The following is an 18664-nucleotide window of genomic DNA, read 5'->3' as shown; positions in this document are numbered from 1 at the left end:
AGGTGAATGGTAATAATTACTTAAATGTTAGCCTCACACAGTCTACTCCCCTACATCAATTCTTCCAGCTCTGGAAAAATGTCCACACTACTCACATCTACTCGCACAGCTCATCGCTCTAGCTTCCTTGTGAATGCGTCGACATTATCAGATATGGACAAGATGTTTGTGTTTGATCCTCGTGGTGATAAGCAGCTTACGTTTTTCAGATATGCAAGACAAATTGGCTACACCTGATAGCTAGTCAGGTTCAGTCAAATGGTCAGTGAGTTGAGATCCATAATCTATCTATTCTATCCATCTAGAAATTGATTGGGAAAAAACCCACCTCATCTCGCAACTCGTACAGGCAGTTGAAAACTTTCTCCCTGGAAAGCTACCAGGCCTGTGTATGGAACAGAAGGGCTTCATGATCTGAACTCAGCTCCTTGCAAAGTGTTGTGAACACCGTGATGTTCATGGGACCCGATTTGATGTAGTTTACTATTTTCACGGTAGCTTGAAGGATGTTGTGTAACTGGAACGAGGGCTTTACCGGTGTTTTTTTTTTTTTTTTTTTTTTTGAATAAGGCATTGCGTAAACTTAAAGTGAGATGCTACGTTCTAAGATTTTTACTCTTAGTCCTTTCCTTTTACCTAGCACTGCCCGTGCACCGCTGTGCATACGTTAACACATTTGTCCCAAGATAGTTTCTTCTCTTGTACTTTGTTCTCCAGCATTATGAAAATATCATTTCCTGTGCAAGTTCCCGCCAGTGCAGTGCAAAAAATGCATGTCTTCGTGAAGCATTCCATCAACACTGTACCTGATGAATACATGCAACTGTGAAGTATTTTAGATATCTGTTGATTCGTCCATCTGCAAAGCATATTTCCCGTCTTTCACCTTGTCAGCTGACACGTATTGTCATCTATGATGTCCTTAAAACGTCGAACAATGTGTCATTAGACAGGGAGACAGTTGCAAGCTCACATGTCATTTTATCACCATGCAAAGCCTGATTCACAGCCACTGCGGTGGGTTTGATCAGAGTTTCTCCAACTGTGTGAGGCGTTTGTGACCGTGCAGTTATGTAGGCTTTGAGCCTGTAGTAGTGATTATGGTTTGTAGAGAAAACACTTGCTATTGACCACGCAGCTGTTCTTCCTTTCAGCAGAAAAGTTTATTGGTTTATCAGTGCATGAGGAATGCTTGGTTTGAAAATGCATTTTCATTTCCACTGAATTAAGTCTTTCGTTTGCATTTTTGTTTCTTTTTGAACATTAAACGTACTGGGGGTGACACATCTCGTTGATATCACAGCCTATGAATCCGTACTGTATAAATTCCTTCTGGTACTTCCAGTGTTAGAATGTATGGTCAGATGCGTGGATCTCACCTTTGCGTTTCTCACATCCTGTATTTTCGTTCAAAGTAGGTCTTTCTGAAGGAATGTCGGCAATTGTTTCAAATAAGTTTTTGTTGTCTGTTTTCTTATCTTTGTTCATGAGAGTACAGATTAGCCACTGTTGCTGATAACACTAATGAAAAATGAACATCCAGTCCAGACAGCTATTAAAAACTGTTACTTGATGACATGTGTCGCACTGCGCTGCGTTGCGGCGGACAGATGCCACATGTCGCCAAATTGGTACCAAAATAGCTATGTCTAATACCAAACATGCACTTAAAATTTCGTATCTTGAAATTCAGAAACCAGTTTTTATCAGAAATATATCGTAGACAAGATATTTCCAAAATTGTAAAAGTTTTAAGTAAAATGCATGAAAGTCTGGCATTCCAGTCATGTTTCCAATGGAGCTTGGCACCAGTAGGTCCTGATGTATTTGAGTTATGGGCAGGATAAAATGGTGAGGGACGAGGGGGGGGGGGAGGAATGAGTATCTTGGTCCTGGGCATTATGATATACTCATAGAATGCATACCTGTATCATCAGTTATCTCTTGGGACTCTAGCAAAGGAAATTGAAAACATGCATTATAATGAATCCTCTCATTACCAATCGACGCAGGCTGCTTCCAAACGCGAGTGAGTACTTGGGACACAGTCCTGGGCACCCTAGACCACACGCAGAGACCTCCCTTGTCACTACGCTATTCTCGCGCACTCGATAGTTCATAAACAGTTTATCCTCACACTCTTGTTTAGCTTCGATAATCGTAATTTTTCCACCATAATCCTGAATAAATGTACTTGCTTATGGTGTTGCAAAAAAGAGCAGCCGAACATAAATTATGCCTTAATTTTCTTTCCAGTGTTTTTCTCATAGAAATATAATTTTTATGGTAAATGTTACTGAGAAAAAAGTAATAGTGAATTTATATGGTTACATTTTAGTGTATTAAGAATTACTGTAGGTCAATTATGGCCGATTTTACTCAGTGCAAAAAGAAATTATCTTACACTCGAGCAAGGCTTGTAGCACACTGACTGGGGCCACACTGCAGCAGTGGGGCGAGGCTGAGTGCTGGGTGGGTTGAGTTTGGCAGATGAATACACGAGGATGCAAGTAGTGCTTTATTCTTGCCCAGAAATGGATGAAAATCATTTTGTGATTCAACGCAACCGGCATTGAATGGTAATGAGCAGTTGAAATCTGCGCAGATGCAGCCTACGTCAACCGGTAATGAGTGCATGAAATTTCCACCGCACCCATAACCACGAAAGGTTAAAACGGTGATGAGCAAATATTCTAGTTTTATATTTTCTGACAAACAATCTCAACTTCCTTCAAAATTTACCATATATTTCAATGGTAAGCATGCACAAGATGTAATGAAAATTGCAAATGCAGGCTTAGTAACCTCTGTATTACGGTACATGTTGTTTGACGTTTCTTACATGCAACAGTGATTTTCCAACAGATTTGGCATGCATTTTTCATCCTATATTCCAAATGCCGTCCACATCTGCAACAATTCGTGAAGCATTTAGTACATTATTAAACCCCTTAACATCGGGGCGTCACTTTCGTGATGCTCGGCCACAATGGATCATACCGCGGGGCGTCACTTTTGTGATTCTGTGTTATTTTGAATTATCCCAGGCTCTCAAGTGGTGGCTTGTATCATCTATCAGTACTACCAATGTCCAACACTAGTCAGCACTCCAAATCTCATCTGTACTCCCATCCATTGTTGACAATTTAGCGATTTTACCCCCTTCATGACTCCCCTCCCTACCTGCCCTCCATTACCCTGTCCTCTCACCTCCCACGCCGCGCTGCGCTATGCAAATTTCCCCCGGATTTTTCCACAGATTTCATCCATTGAAATAAGCCCTATGCCCTATACTTATACAAAATAATATATACCAAAAAAAAAACAGGTAAGTGATAGTGTTATACACCAGAAATTGGCTAATTATCACCTGACAAAACCTCACGTGCATTCATTCGCTACATTACCACGGTAATTTCCCCTTTGATTTATGCCTTGTAATCGATGTCTGTAATAAAAATATATATCAGAAAGGAAGTGAGAATCCTAATTGACATTTACATTCACCTGGAACTACCTATTTCTTTATGTATTGCCAAGATTTTCTACCTATAAAAAATTAGCTTGTAAGTTAGCAACAGTTAGCCTAAAGTGTCATTGTCAACCCTTCCCTTCTCAGATAAGCCGCGGCATTTAGTTCCTTTTCCTCCGCTGTAGAGAAACGATGTCGCACTCGCACCCCGCCATTCCTGCAGCTTCTGCGCCCATTGCAAAGGGCCCCGTGACCTCTACTCCTAAGAAAAGTAGTGAGGCAAGCAGGAAAGGCCTTAGTGACTCTGCAGTGGCACGTGAACTGGCAGAATTGTCCATGATTATGATGGACAGTGACTATGATGATTCGGGTGAATCTTGTGATGAGCCGGGTGAGGTTATCGTGCCAGAAACAGCAACAACGAGTGCTACAGTGTGTGAATCAGTGTCTAGCTCCAAGGGAAAGGAGCCTTTAGTGCAGCAAGGACAGGAATTTGGGAAGGGAGTGAAAAGGCGGCGTGTTAGCCCCAGAACAATGCCCCCACGTGACCCAGCCCGCCATGAGTCACGAGTGCATTCACCTCCCCGTTCCCCAAGCCCCACTTCACTCATTTCTTCATCATCGTCGGCTGAGTTATCTCCGGAGTCTTCGTCGTCGGAGTCACCACCAGCATCAACAGTGAAGGCAGGCCTTAGAGGTAGAGGTAAATCAAGGAGAGTGAAAAGTAGTGTAGCTAGTAGGGTAAAGGCTGCTAGTGCTGTACAGCAACCTAGGGTCAGTGCGAGTGACCTTGACCGAGATAAACCTCCCTCACAGCCAACCTCCACCACAATCACCACCACCTGCCCTACACCGCCACGACAGGGAATCCTGGACGCCTTTGCATGGACGGAAGGGTCAGATTTTGTGCCAGAAAATCTAGTTTTTGATGAGAGCTCCTCAGGAGTTCAGCCTGCCTTCACTATGGACGAAAATGCTGAGTGTGTCGACTACCTTTTGGCCTTCCTAGATGACGAAGTCATGCAGCACATATGTGATGAGACCAACAGGTATGAATCACAACGTGCTGCAAGTGGTACAGGTGCAGCCAAGATGCAACAGTGGTCCATGCTGGGAGTGCAGGAGCTGTATGTGTTCTTTGCCCTCATGCTTCTCATGCCACACTCCAAGAAGCATGAGTTGGAAGAATACTGGTCCATGGACCCCTTACTACCCTCACCCACCTTCAATAAGTACATGGCCAGAGATTGCTTCCGGAACATAATGGGAAACCTGCACTTTGCCGACAACGATGTACCTTCCCAAACCGACCCACTCTGGAAGATCCGGGAGATTCTGAGCAGAATGAAGGATAAGTTTATGTCATTCTTCCACCCCTTTCAGAAGGTTGTCATTGACGAATCCTTGGTTTTGTTCAAATGACGTCTTCGGTTTGTTCAGTACATTCCAAGCAAACGCCATCGCTTTGGAATTAAGTTCTTTGTACTGTGTGACTGTAAGACGGGGTACATCCTTGACTTCGTCATATATTCAGCCAGCACTGTCGATCTGGATAAAACACATCCCCTTGGCTTCTCAGGCTGTGTAGTGAAAGTGCTCCTAGAAAAGTATTTTGGTGGGAATCATGTGCTGTATACAGACAACTACTATACAGCACCGAAACTTGCCAAATACCTTTCTGAGCAAGGCATTGGCTCCTGCGGCACTGTGAAAAGTAATCGTGCCCACTTCCCCAAATTCCCAGAGGCGGGAACCTCGCAGTGAGGAGACGTGCACCTACGCAAGTGTGAGAAGATGCTGGCAATACAGTGGCATGACAAGAGGGTCTTGCACATGCTCACCACCGTACATAACGGGGAGATGAGAGACAGTGGGAAGGTCGACCGTAGGACAGGCGAACCTGTGATGAAACCTGATGCTGTGTTGGACTATAATATCAACATGCGGCTGGTGGACAAGTCCGACATGATGATTGGTGAGATCGACTGCCTCAGGAAGAATACTAGGTGGTACAGGAAAGTTTTTCTGCATCTGATAGATATGACGATGCTGAACGCCTTCATCCTGTACAAGATGAAGGTCAAGCCACCCAAGTCCTTCTCCCTGAGGTTGTTCGCCAGGACTTGTGTCCAGCAGCTGCTGGAAAGATATGGTAGGGTGACATCAGCAACTCCAAGGCGCCATCCAGTAACCCTTCCCGACCAACTTGAGCAGAGGGCGTATATGGATCGGCACAGACTTGAGCTTATGCCTGCCACAGGGAAAAGGAAGGCTGCGATTCGCAGGTGTCAGGTATGTGCACATACCACCCGCCGCACACCTGAGCATAAACGCACCTCTTGGCAGTGCACTGAGTGCCAGGTTCCCCTCTGTGTTACCTGCTTCTTCGATTACCACATACAGAAGCAGTTCTAAAAGTGCAAGTGTGGAAGCAGAATGATTTGGAAATAATGTGTAAATAATGTGCAAATAATGTGTAAATAGCAGGTGAAAGCAATGGATGTTCATTTCATATGATTGAACAGTGTATTATAGTTTTATCTTACTGAAAGTGACAGTGAATAACATAGTGTAAGTAAAATAGAAGGGTAAATATTGAAAATTTAATAGAAAATGTAAATAGTAATGTAAGTAATTAGTAATATAAGAATATGAGTACAAATAATTTATGTTATAACAGTGAGAGTGAATCCGTGGCTCTCTACGTATTTTATTGAATGAAAAATTGAATGACTTCAGTGACAATAAACTAATACGACTGAAGGAAACTTATGGAGAAAGATTCCAGATATATATAAGTGTGATAAGGTAATAGAAATATAAAGTGTGAGGGGTTTTATTAATAATAAATGACAGAGTACCTAGAGCGAACTAGCGCAAGTGCGACGATCAGACGCACTCGTAATTTCCATTGCTTTCACAGTGTTTTTTTTTTTGGAGTATGGATCCCAAACTACTTGAAAATTATAGAATAGTGTTTATAGTTTTTGTATCTGGCTGTGGTAATCATATTACGGGTTGTCGGGAAGTGTAAAGTGGAGACTTCGTTACCCTAATTCAGAGGTCTCCACAAGTCCTACGGTAATGACGAAGGCTCAACAAACATTCCAGGAGAAAGCTGAAGGTATGTGCCATAAGCATATATAATTTTATTATTCTAGGACTAATAACTGATTTTTGGCAAATATTTTTTGACAGTCTGTCGGAGCCCGAATAACCCCGCGGGACACGCAAAACATTGGTAAACAAGCCCGCGGTGTAGGGGTTAATGCTGCTTTTAAAAAATGCTTTACACATTCACTGTTTTCCCAACATTAGAGTGGCTACATATATCATATTATAAGGATAACCCCCTTCCCCTCCCCCCCAGACAAAAACACATGTTCACATTTTCTTTTTTTTTTTTTTTTATATCATCATGTTATCTCGCGACCCTTGGGGGGGTCACGACCCACAGGTTGTGAACCCCGGCTATAATATATTGTGCTTTCATTATTAAAACTGTCTATATAAATAACGTACTATAGTCGCGGCGCGCGACTCTGAGGTTGTTGTTATCGTGCGCTGGCAACCTATCATTCAAAAGTGCATCTGATTTCGTGTATAATATGAGATGCATGTCATTCGTGTATAATATGTTCCTGTAGGTTGCCAGAGTACGATAATGACAACCTCAGAGTCGTGCGCCGCGACTATAGTGAACACTGGTTGGCCCTATGCCAAAAGAAGCAGATAACGAGGAGATGGTGGGTTAATTGATATAACCAATAAATAATGCCTTAAGACCAACATACTTCCAAAAGTAATGAAACACTAACATTGATTTTATCCTCAGAGTTGATAATGCCACCGTGGAAGAATACTTCCAACTAGTGAAGGATCTAAGGGCTTTGTTTCCGGACCTAATAGCTGGGTTCGACATCGTGGATCAGGAAAGTAAGGGTGAGCCTCTCAAGAACCTGCTGGAGCCTCTTCTTAAGATATCAGCAGCCGGCATTCCCGTCTTTTATCATGCGGGAGAAACAGGTTAAACTGATTTTTATTATTCTTGTCATGAATAACTTTTTGTATTATGTCTGTGGCCTCCTCTGTGAGGGGAGAACTTTCTATAATAACTTGTCACTTCTGTCGCTGCCCAGTAACGACCACTCCTTCCACCATCTTCCTGAATTACTGGGACACGAGTGCACTTACAAAGAAATTAATTATCATACCATAATGCACGTTTTTTTTTTTTTTTTTTTTTTTTTAATGGCGAATCTCCTGGAGCGGCTGTGTTCATGTCTCTAACGATTTTCAGTGTGAGGGGTATCAGTTCCATTGATATTATAAAGACTTTAGTAAGCCAAATCACAGTACACCATACAACACCATACATAATCACTCTACCATATACCACGACAATGGCACTGACTGAGTGGCCTGAAGCTCCTGCATTGAATAATATTTTCTTTGTTTAAATATTGCTTATGATGGAATAACCACTAATTCCTCCAAGTTTCACTGGAATTGTTTAAATACATTTTTCGTGCGACATAAAAAATATAATAAGAAAATGGAAACTTTGATATAGACTTCGTTTCAGTTTGGTTCCAGTACTAATAAAACCTATTGTTATGAATTGATATTGGCTTTTTCAATTAAATGTACTATTACATATAAACTTGCAGCAAAATGAAAAACTAAGATATAGAATATATTAAATCATTAAACAAAGAAAGGAAAGTTGAGAAATAATTCGGGTAAACTATTTTCTTCTCGCCTTATGCTTCTTTCTGAAGTATTTATTTTCAGTGTAAGATGCTAGATGATATAATGTTATCCCTGCGATCTTTAAGGCCGCTTTCACACGAGGCCACCAGTGGCCCAGTGTGAAGGGGCCGGCAACTAGTGTAGCCGTATGAAAGCTCCAATTTGAAAAAATGCTTTACAGCGAGTGGCAGCAACCACCAGTGGCGGACACTAGTTGCGCGAGCAAGCCACCGCCGGGAGCTGGTTGCTGGCAGGGCAACCGCAGTGGACTCGTATGAAAGGCTCCATTGAAAACTATGGGAGGCAACTAATTGCGGCCACTGGTGGCCTCGTGTGAAAGCGGCCTAAATTAACCAATCCAGCGGGAGACACTAAAAAATATAAGACTTATTCTAAACTCACACATGAACTTTTCCTATCATACGAGTAACATTCGTGTAAAAGTACCCCGGAAACTCGACCTAGAAGACACTCACAGCCACTGCTCTTTGACAGCAGAAAGAATCCTTGTACACTGTCTATAAACAATTCATTTGAACAACTGTGACTTATTGTGTCTCAGTTTGAGACGAGACATTAACAAGAAAAAACATGGATAAGCTAGAAATAAAAAAGAAAGCCATAATAATAATTAGATACACGAAGACCATGAATATATATCACAATCATCAAGAAACAATAATAATTCTAATCGGTGAACACATGAATATAACAAGCACACAGTTCATTACTTCAGTCCTAGGCCCTTCCCCCATCACATTTGTTCATCATATTCCAATACCTCCCCCCCCCCCTTCAACAAAGAAACAAGACGATAACAACTGCTCAACACTACATAGAGGATCTCAGCAACCTACCATCTCCACTTTACACCACATTCCTGAACACATGCATTAACACACTGCCATCACAGCCATCCAGCAACTATAGCCAAATATCCTTCAGGATGATCCACCAGATATACACTGATCAAAAACTACCCTACCTAGACAGACAAGGAGGGCTGGACCAATGACAGCTATTACTATCAGTTAAAATTACAAATACAAGCCTGATTTTTTTTTTATTACAGTTAGAATTACGATTATGATTACAACATTCATTTACATTACAGTTCCTCTTTGAAATTAGAATTTTCTACTATAATTACGGTTGCAGTAACAGATTGCTAAAGACTAGGGTACCATCTGAAAAGAAAACCGTAATGTTGTCCGGTTGTAAGGGTTAACTACATGTTGATGAATGTGTCGCACTTAAAACAATGCCAATGAATCAGACATAAGAACCATTGCAGTCCATGTCTACTACAAGTTACAATTAGTGTTTTAAAAGTTGGAATTTTATCAAATAAATCACTATCATTAACAATGACCAGAAAGTAATGAATGATGCCAAGTTAAGCCCTGTTTAATATGAAATTATTTCCAACAATGCTGAAAAGTCACATGGATGGAGCAAATGTTGCAAAACACCCCATCAGTACGAATGCAAAGTTCTTTCATGGGTGCAGAGTTGGGACCATTCTTTCCAGTAGAGCAGTGGTTCTCATCCTTTTCAGGGTCTTACCTCCATTGGCAACTGACCCAAATACCAATGCTACCCCTCTTTTTTGTTCCATCATATGGCTTAAATTTCTTCCTGAAGTAAGCAGAAGAATTAAGACCGTGTGCAAAGTCCTCACTGCGTAACTTAAGCTTAAATGAAAGAAGATGCAATACCACCATGGTGCTTCACAGAGTATTTCGTTACATTCTTTACATTGGTTCTTTACTGATTATCTTCTTTGTTCGACTTGTTGACGTATAACATTGAGTCATTGATTAAAAGAAAGAAAGAAAAAAAATGGCAGCACAACTGCTAGGGTCATAAGGCATGAAGGCAACAGACGACAAAAAAGAATAAAAGGAGACAAGAATCTAAGACATCAGTAATACAGTAATTAAATAATAAAGGTACTAAAATCACTAAAAACACACACGAAACAATAGTTAAACACTAAAAGCAGAAAAAATATCAAATACTAAATCTTATGAAGCAGTCCAGCAGCCTCCACAAAGGTGAGGTATTCCCCATTCATACAACAGACAACCTCCCCAGGCTTCGACTAAAGACAGTTCGTGTCATCACCCGCCTGGCGCTCAGAGGGGTACTGATGGCGTAAATCCCCAAGACTGGGGCACTCCTCCAGACAGTGCTGAACAGTCAGGGGGTACCAAGCAATCCTTACAGGAGGGGGGAAAACCCTCCATTAAAAAATAATGAGAGAACTAGTTGTGGCCAGTTCACAGCTGGCAACAAGTCTTCTCCCACTGGCAAGACAAGCCACAGTAAGTGAAGGAGCGCATCTGGTCTCAAATGGTACATATTTTGTTGGCCCCCACCAGATCCCAGTGTTCTTGCCAACAGCATTGAATCTGTTCAGCAGCAAAAGTTTATGCAGGCAGCTGATGAAGAGGAGGATAGCATCCCACTGTAGTAGGAGGGCGTGTCTACTCATTCCCGGACACCCCTATTTGGACAGGAACCCAACAAAACCTTACATGTTGGCCAATGACGAAAAGCCACTCTATAACTAATGAATCAGTGGATGACATGAAATAAAAGATTCCACTGCACATAGAGCACTGTGGGTGCCACTGAAAACCACAAAAGTGACTGAGGGAGAGTAAACATTATTTGGAGAGTAAGTAGAATTGCAGCCAGTTTCGCTATAAAACCTGAAGCCATACCAGGAAGACTATCGCCCAGAGTGAAGGAAGGGAAGACGACACCAAAGCCTACTCCATAGGCAATCCTCGATCAATCAGTACAGATAGGGACAGAGTCCTCATGAGTAGAGGCATGTTCTGAAAAGAGAGTGAGAGGGACACCTGAGAGGGATGCAATATCTTTTTCTACCAACAATGGACCTACAGAATGTCACATAGAAGGAGAAACTGAAACCCACCCTCGTGATTCGATGCAGTCAAAATGTGAACCTAGGAACAGAAAAGGCTGACATTATGTAGGGGCTTTGGGAAACTAGGAGGAGTGTCATAAACAGAAGATTGCGAATCCTGTGAAATCAAAGTACCAGACACTGAGTACGGGGGGTGTTGAAGTCGACACCAAATCATCGTCAATGACTGGCAATGTAAATCCAAAGGGAAGGCACCAGCACCCACCAACAAACTCGAAATTGGGGATGACCTGAATGCCCCAGTTGCCCGTGAACAACAGCATGATGCACCAACTATAACATCCGAAAAAGGGCATCTGTAGCAGAGGAGTAGACCTCATATCCATATTCAGGGGTAGACAGAATAAGAGATCGATGCTAGAGGAAGAGAGTTTGATGGTTAGCACCCCAGGAGGTATTACCCACAACCTTCAGCAGACTCGAGGCCTTAATGCAAGCAGCTTAACTTAACGAATATGAGGAACCAAGGTCAGTTGTCTATGAAACAGAAGACCCAGAAACCGAGTTTGTTTCACACAAGAGATTCTGGAACCATAGAGGTACAGGTCAAGGTCTGAATGAACCACAGAAAGACAGCAAAAATATATAGCAACAGTCTTTGTAGATGAGAAACAGGAACCACAAGACACAGCCCACTGGGAAACTTATCAATAATCAGATGCAGCTTCCTTTCAACCAGAGACATTCGAGATGCACTGACGGAAATCGAAAGGTCATTGACAAATCAAACAGCGAACAACCATTTGGGAAAGCATTGATTATGCTGTCGATGGCGACAGCAGAGAGAGTAACACTAAGGATACTACCCTGCAGCACCCATTTTGAAGTGCACGGGCATTAGAAGGCGTCCCCCCCCCCATTCCGACCTTAAAAAAGATAATCTGCTGCAATAAAACATACCCGGTATAAAAAAAAAAAAATAGCAAAGCATCTGTGAGGATCAAACTCATGAAGAGAAAGTAAAATGCCATGACGCTAGACAGTGTCACATGCCTTCTACGGATCAATGAAAACCGTGACCTGGTTTTGTTTGGTGGAGACAGCTGTACAAACAGAAGATTCCAAGGACAGGAATGTATCATAGTTAAACCGCATTAATAAAGTACCAAGTTGGTTAGAAGATAAGAAGTCGCCTCTCCAAAATCTGCATAGGCTGACCGTTCACCATCTTTTCAAAGACCTTGCACATAATAGAAGTCAGAGAAATTGGTCGATAATTTGTCGCCTGTAGATGAGCCTTTACCTGGCTTGGAGATGGGATAATTACAGCATCACCCGAATTAACCGTAAACTGACCAGTACACCAGATCGTACTGAAGAATGACAGAAAAAACTGAAGAGGCTCATCTGACAGGTGACGTAAAAAGGTATAAGGAATATCATCACAGCTGAGAGAGGCATCATGGCACTGTGACAAGGCCGCCTGAAGTTTATAATTACGAGACATTATAAGCCTTTCCCAGCAGAAAAAACAAAACTGAGACCAAGATATTCTAAGCACTGGTGGTGGCATGGCGAAGGAGAAACTGTATCCTTCTGTGACAGGTTTGTAAAATTATCGATAAGCAACTCTGCAACAGCAAAAGGAATAGCCACAGTCCCATATACTGCACATAAAACGGGAGGGGAGGGAATGGTAATTCTCCTTAAATTTTCTCGCTCTATGACTTGCCTCACTCTGGCGAGAGGGAAGTCCTACAGTTGATGGAGGAAACATACCTCTTCCAGGAAGAACATCTGGCCTCCTATAAAACCCAATGCATATGAGCTCCCGCCCTCAGAAATGCCTCCAAATACTGATGATCCTCACGATGGCAATCAAGCCGAAAGAAGGCAACTCGTTTGGTTCTCAATGGGGAACTGCACTTAGGAGTTCACCAAGGAACTGGACATTTAGGAAACTGACCTTTCATCTCCTGAATAGATAACATGGCCACCGGGTCCAACACATCAGCGAATTAAGACACTGCCTCTCAACACAGCCGAAATCATTTATGGAATGGTCAGTGGGGTGTAATTTCATGAAAAGTGACCTAATCTGTCCTATGTAGGCACCAATGAGGAAGATGAAGTTTAGTTCCACCCTCAGCAGCACTTAAAAGTGATGAGAAATGGTCGCTGCCACAGAGGTGTTACAACACACCAGTCGAACAGGGCGGTACTCCCAAGGTGGATGGAAAGCTGATGACAGGGAGAGCTGGACCTCCCTTTTTATCAGCGCTGGAGACTAGCTTCTGACCATCCTCTTTTGCTGAACTATTCAGTCTTTCAGTAACACAGAGAGTAGGTCGGCATGCACTCCGATACAAGTTCCTGTAACTGTAATCACCAAACTACATGCCCATTACACTCTACACATACTAGTAAACATTTAGGAAAAATAGCATCTCAGCTCCAATCCACGGAGTCCCTGGGGGGCGGGGGGGGCATGAAAGTCCCCACCATCCCCTCCTTTCCCAATGATGGCCAAGCGAAATGCCTGGAACCACTGTCTGACTCACTTCATAATCGTTTTTACAACACTCTTGGCTTCTCACCTACATTTCTTTGTGTTGAGCACCACTTCTCTTCCTGTAAACCCCTCCTTCTCTTCCTCACCGAGACTCAGCTGTCTGAGGTGATCGATAGTAAACCATTCCATGTATCCACCTACTTTTTAAATGCTCACTTCAATGTCTAAGGTGGCTGCTGTGTATATGTACCCAACAACATATCTTGCTCTCATGTTCCTAAACTTGAATCTTCTGAATTCTCTAATCTCTGGCTTCGGCTATCATGCCATTCTCTGACTGTATATGTCTGTGCTGTTTACTATCCCCCAAAACTACTGCCTATGAAAAATTCTTCGAATGTCTTACTTCTAAGATGGAATACATCCTTTAAATTTCTCCTTTCTCCAAAATCTCCATTGATCTTAATTGATTTCAATGTTCACCACCACCTTTGGCTCTCCTCTCCTTTCACTGATCCACCTGGTGAACAAACCTACATGTTCGCTATCTTTAATGACCTGGAGCATAGTACAGCATCCTACCCGCATCCCTGACCACCGTGGAGATAATCTCAGCATACCTGACCTCTTCCTTACAAATAATCCTTCTGCATACTGTGTTAATCTTTTATTTCCATTGGGCCCCTTCAATCACAACCTTATCTCCTTAACCTGTCCTATTGCTACAGTTAGGTCTGTGGACCCTCCCCAGAAGGAGTGGATGTGGCACTTTGGAACTGCTCATTGGAAGGCCCTCAGACATTACTTCTTTGATTTTCCCTGGAATGATTATTGCTTACATAGCTGAGAGGCATCTGGGTGAGCCTTGTGCATTACAGAAGTTATTCTCTTGGACATGAAAGAATACATTCCTTTTTCTTATCCTGTGAGAGAGAGAGAGAGAGAGAGAGAGACTCTGGTTTAATCACGCTTATTCTAATGCCGTCCACAACAAGGTGAGGGCCTACGAAAGAAACCAGAGTCAAGTCACCCATGAATCTCATCTCATATATTTCTGCCCACATTCATGCAAAGGCTGTTCATCACTATTAAAAATAATTTCATTTGTATTAAATGCTCTTAATTTTCCCATTCAAATTCTTCCTGCTGATTCTGGCACCTTGCCAAAAACCCTTCAAACAACTTTACCGTATCATCATTCCCTCCTCTTTTTCACTCTGATGGCTCGGTAGCTGTTTCTTCTACTGGTAAAGCAGAATCCTTCATTCAAACCTTCTCTTGCAATTCCACCTAAGATGATTCCGGTGCTGTTCCTCCATCACTTCCCCCTACTGAATTCCTCATGGCTGACACTAAAATTTCTTCAATTGATGTATATTCTGCCATCACTGGCCTCAATACGCACAAGGTATAGTGGCCATATGGGGTCCCTTATGTTGCCCATAAGAACTGTGTTTACATTCTGCCTAGATAAACTCATTCACCTTTGTCTGGCAATGTGTACCTTTCCTTCTTGCTGGACGTTTGCTCTAATTCAGCATGTCCCACAGAAGGGTTACCATTTGAAAGCACAGACTGAAGGATAGGAACTATAAAAGGGCAGCTTGGAAATTAGAGATTTATGACAGACTCGTTCGAAAGCCTTTGAGATGTCAAATACAATGGCAAAGCTCTCGCCAAAGTCCCAAAAGGAGGATGACCAGGAGTAAGAAAGGCAGGTATGAAGATCGCCAGTGGAGCGTCCTAGCCCTTTAATTATCGCCCAGTTGCTGTAACATCCTGTATTTCATTTTTTTTAATCTACCCTTAAAAACACATTTCCTATCACAACCCTCTTTCCGATCGTCAGTATGCGTTGCACCAGGGTGGGGGTTTTGATGAATGTATTTACCTTGATGCATGTTGGCTGCCTTGAAAGTATAAATATGGGTTTAAAGTAAGAGTATTTTCAGTTGGCAATGTGTATTGACACAATAATTTCAGTCAAAAGTTATTACAATCTACGGTGATAAGAGTAAAAAGAAAGTGTATACAAAGCACCTCAAAAATATCCTTTTTTTTTTTTTGTGACAGTCTGACAAGCGTGTTTATCGACCTTGTGACCTGCATCATGCCATGAAACTAACAAAAGCGTGTAAAGAGATGACCATAATGAGCAAAGGGTTGGGTGCGATGGACTATAAATGTGGTGGACATGTGGATGGAGCAGGAAAATATACCCTATTAAAAATGTCATAGGAGAAGAATAATTGGTTAGATTTTTATTTCGAATTAAGAAAGAAGAATGAAATCAGATGAGGTGGGTAAGCATGGTGAGCTGTAGTTGTACTGTAAAATAATGAATGGAAATAAGAATTTGCCCCCACGAAGATGAGCTCAGTAGGAGTTATGGTTTTGATGTAATGAAGGGTGATACATTTTTCTTCCAACAACATAGTCACCCATTACTAATCAGCATCTGAAGTAATGATACAGGTAAAAATGAAATTACCGTAGATTCTAATAAATCAAACCACCTTAAGTTTTGCATCTCCTCAGCTACTGCTCACTCATTTTTTTTTTTTTTTTATGCGGTAGATAAGAACAATGCAACCAATTTTTTAAAAGGTTGATCTTTTCAGTCCTACATAGTAAGCCTTTTGAAACAGTGTTATAACTGTTTAACGTACAAGTATAAAAAAAGAGCAGCACTCAGAGAGCGCATACCTCCGCCAATGCTGGATCCGCCCCTAAATTTTAATCGATTCTTTCTTGGCCCATGGCCCACCCTTCCACAAAATTTCATTGAAATTCATTGTTGAACTTTTGAAAATACAATGCAATAGGATCCGGATCCGGATCCGCCCCCAAACTTAAAAAATTCTTTCTTGGACGATGGCCCACCCTTCCACAAAATTTAATTGAAATTCATTGAGAACTTTTGGAGTTACTTTACTGTAGGATCCGCATCCTGATCCGGATCCGCCCCAAAATTTAATATTTTTTTTCTCGGTCCATGGCCCACCTTTCCACAAAATTTCATTGAATTTCATTTGAGACCATTTGGAGATATTATGTGAACAAACAAACAAATGATTCCGGATAACAACCAAAATCTAAACAATTGTTAATTGCGCCATGTCCTACCACCCCAAAAAAATTTCATGAAAATCCATTCATAACATTTTGAATAATGCTGCCAATAGACAGACAGGCAGAGAGACAGACACATATATATATATATATATATATATATATATATATATATATATATATATATATATATAAAACTCTGTGTAAAGTGTGCGTTTTCATACATGGTAGAACGAGGGTTCGTGCCCCGCCAGGGTAATAAACTTTGGGAGCGTTCTTCTAGCCACGTACTGCTTTGGCGGACATAAGGGGTGCTGTGGTTGAACCATTGCCGCATACTGTAACGTAAGCTTGCACCAAGGCAGCTTGCGCAGGCCGATTACACTTCGTTCACTGACTACACACACATCCAAAGCCACTCCAAGGTTCCTGCTGGGACTGAAAGAGGCCCAGGCTGCAGCTGTTGTAGCTGAGCTAGAGCAATGGGTAATCGCATATCAAGTGGTCAGAATATGTTTCAACAGTAGGTTTCTATAGCCAGACACCAGACTGGCTCATGTGTGCTCCTTGAGCAGAAATTCGAGAATGACTTGTTATACTCTCCATGTAGGCACCATATCATGGAACTGGTATATAAAAACCCCTTTCGAGCATACTTCGTTGCCACTTCCAGCTCAGAAGTTTCACTATTCAAGCGGTTCCATAAGTTTTGGTCACACGTTGATCATGCCAAATATGAACCTGGTGGAAGACAAAGCTTCTCAGAGGAAGAAAGAGAAGAGCTGGTAGACTTTGTTCTTGACATAATCAGGAAGGGAACAGTCCGGGTCGATTACAGGGAGTATTTGGAAATGGCCCTCATGTTTCTTGACATCAGAGAGATTGAGGGGGAGAAAATCAGCTTTAAAACGCCAGATCCTATGCATCATGCCCGATGATTGTCGAAAGTCTGTCTGTCTGTCTGCTTGTTAACAACTTAACGCGAAAACTACATGTGCAATTTTGACTAAAATTGCAGGGATGATGGGCTATGAACTACTGATCACCTGATTAAAATTTGGACCAAATTGGGCCAAGGCCTAGGCTGAAGGCCCAAATGATGTAAAAAATAAAAATGGGGATGGGTACAATCGATTTTTCGTCATAACTCCTTTCAAATTCGTCATATCGACATGAAACCAAAACCAAAAGGTGTACCTTCCAAATCTGCATCCTATAACATGCCTTATTACATCAGGGGGGTCACCCCCGCCAGTTAGCAGTAGGGGGGGTCAGTGTCAGATGGGTCGGGCCTAAAATTTCAAATGGAAATAAAATCGTCAATTTTCACCCGATTTACTTCAAATTTGACATGTGACATCTTTGAATAGATATCCTGTTGTGTTTTTACGACAGCATTAAAATGACTGCCGGGGAAGGGTTTGCTGTGCCTTGGCGCAGCTCTCTTGTTTTACCTGCTTCTCAGTTTTTTACGTCTTCATCTACAGAAAAAAATTAGTCTTATGCTAAACAAAATCGCATGTTTTTAGCAGGAGTGAAGTAGCAATCAATTTGATATGATGACTGAGATACTGTCTGCTTGTCTTTTCCCTTGTCCGGCTGTCCAATTGCCTGTCACGTTTTCCTTTACAAGAAGGGTCTGTTAGCACTTAATATGAATAGTGTCATCTGGTGAAATGAAGACTATAATAAGTCAACGTGAATCAATAATCCAGAATTTGTGTCTGTCTGTTTGTCTGTCTGTCTTAATTTGAAGGCCATTTCTTTTCGAAGATGCATGCAATCGTTTGTCTTTAGCAAGAATAAAATAACAATTACACATAGTCTCAAATGGCGTGTGTCTTTATCTTTCTTTTTCCTTCCGGGAATATTTTATATTCAACCTGGCTAACTAAATGTGTTGATAGTTTGAATAAAATAACAACACTGGCAAATATCTGTAAAGCATATCATTGTC

At 41.8% G+C, this 18664-nt stretch overlaps 1 protein-coding gene across 1 annotated transcript in view; it reads left to right on the top strand.

The window, feature by feature from the left end:
• Positions 1-18664, top strand: part of LOC145415212 (adenosine deaminase 2-like) — a 193559-nt gene that overhangs the window by 66729 nt on the left and 108166 nt on the right. Inside the window, exon 6 of the mRNA XM_080284565.1 lies at positions 7308-7498. Within this exon, the coding sequence (XP_080140691.1) occupies positions 7308-7498 (191 nt within the window). The remainder of the gene's footprint in view (positions 1-7307; positions 7499-18664) is intronic.

Source organism: Coenobita brevimanus, chromosome 13, assembly GCF_032717465.1.
Source record: "Coenobita brevimanus isolate Jiangsu-jjx chromosome 13, ASM3271746v2, whole genome shotgun sequence".
Taxonomy (NCBI): domain Eukaryota; kingdom Metazoa; phylum Arthropoda; class Malacostraca; order Decapoda; family Coenobitidae; genus Coenobita; species Coenobita brevimanus.
Note: the sequence above shows the minus strand (reverse complement) of the source record. Positions and strands in the feature narration are given on the sequence as shown.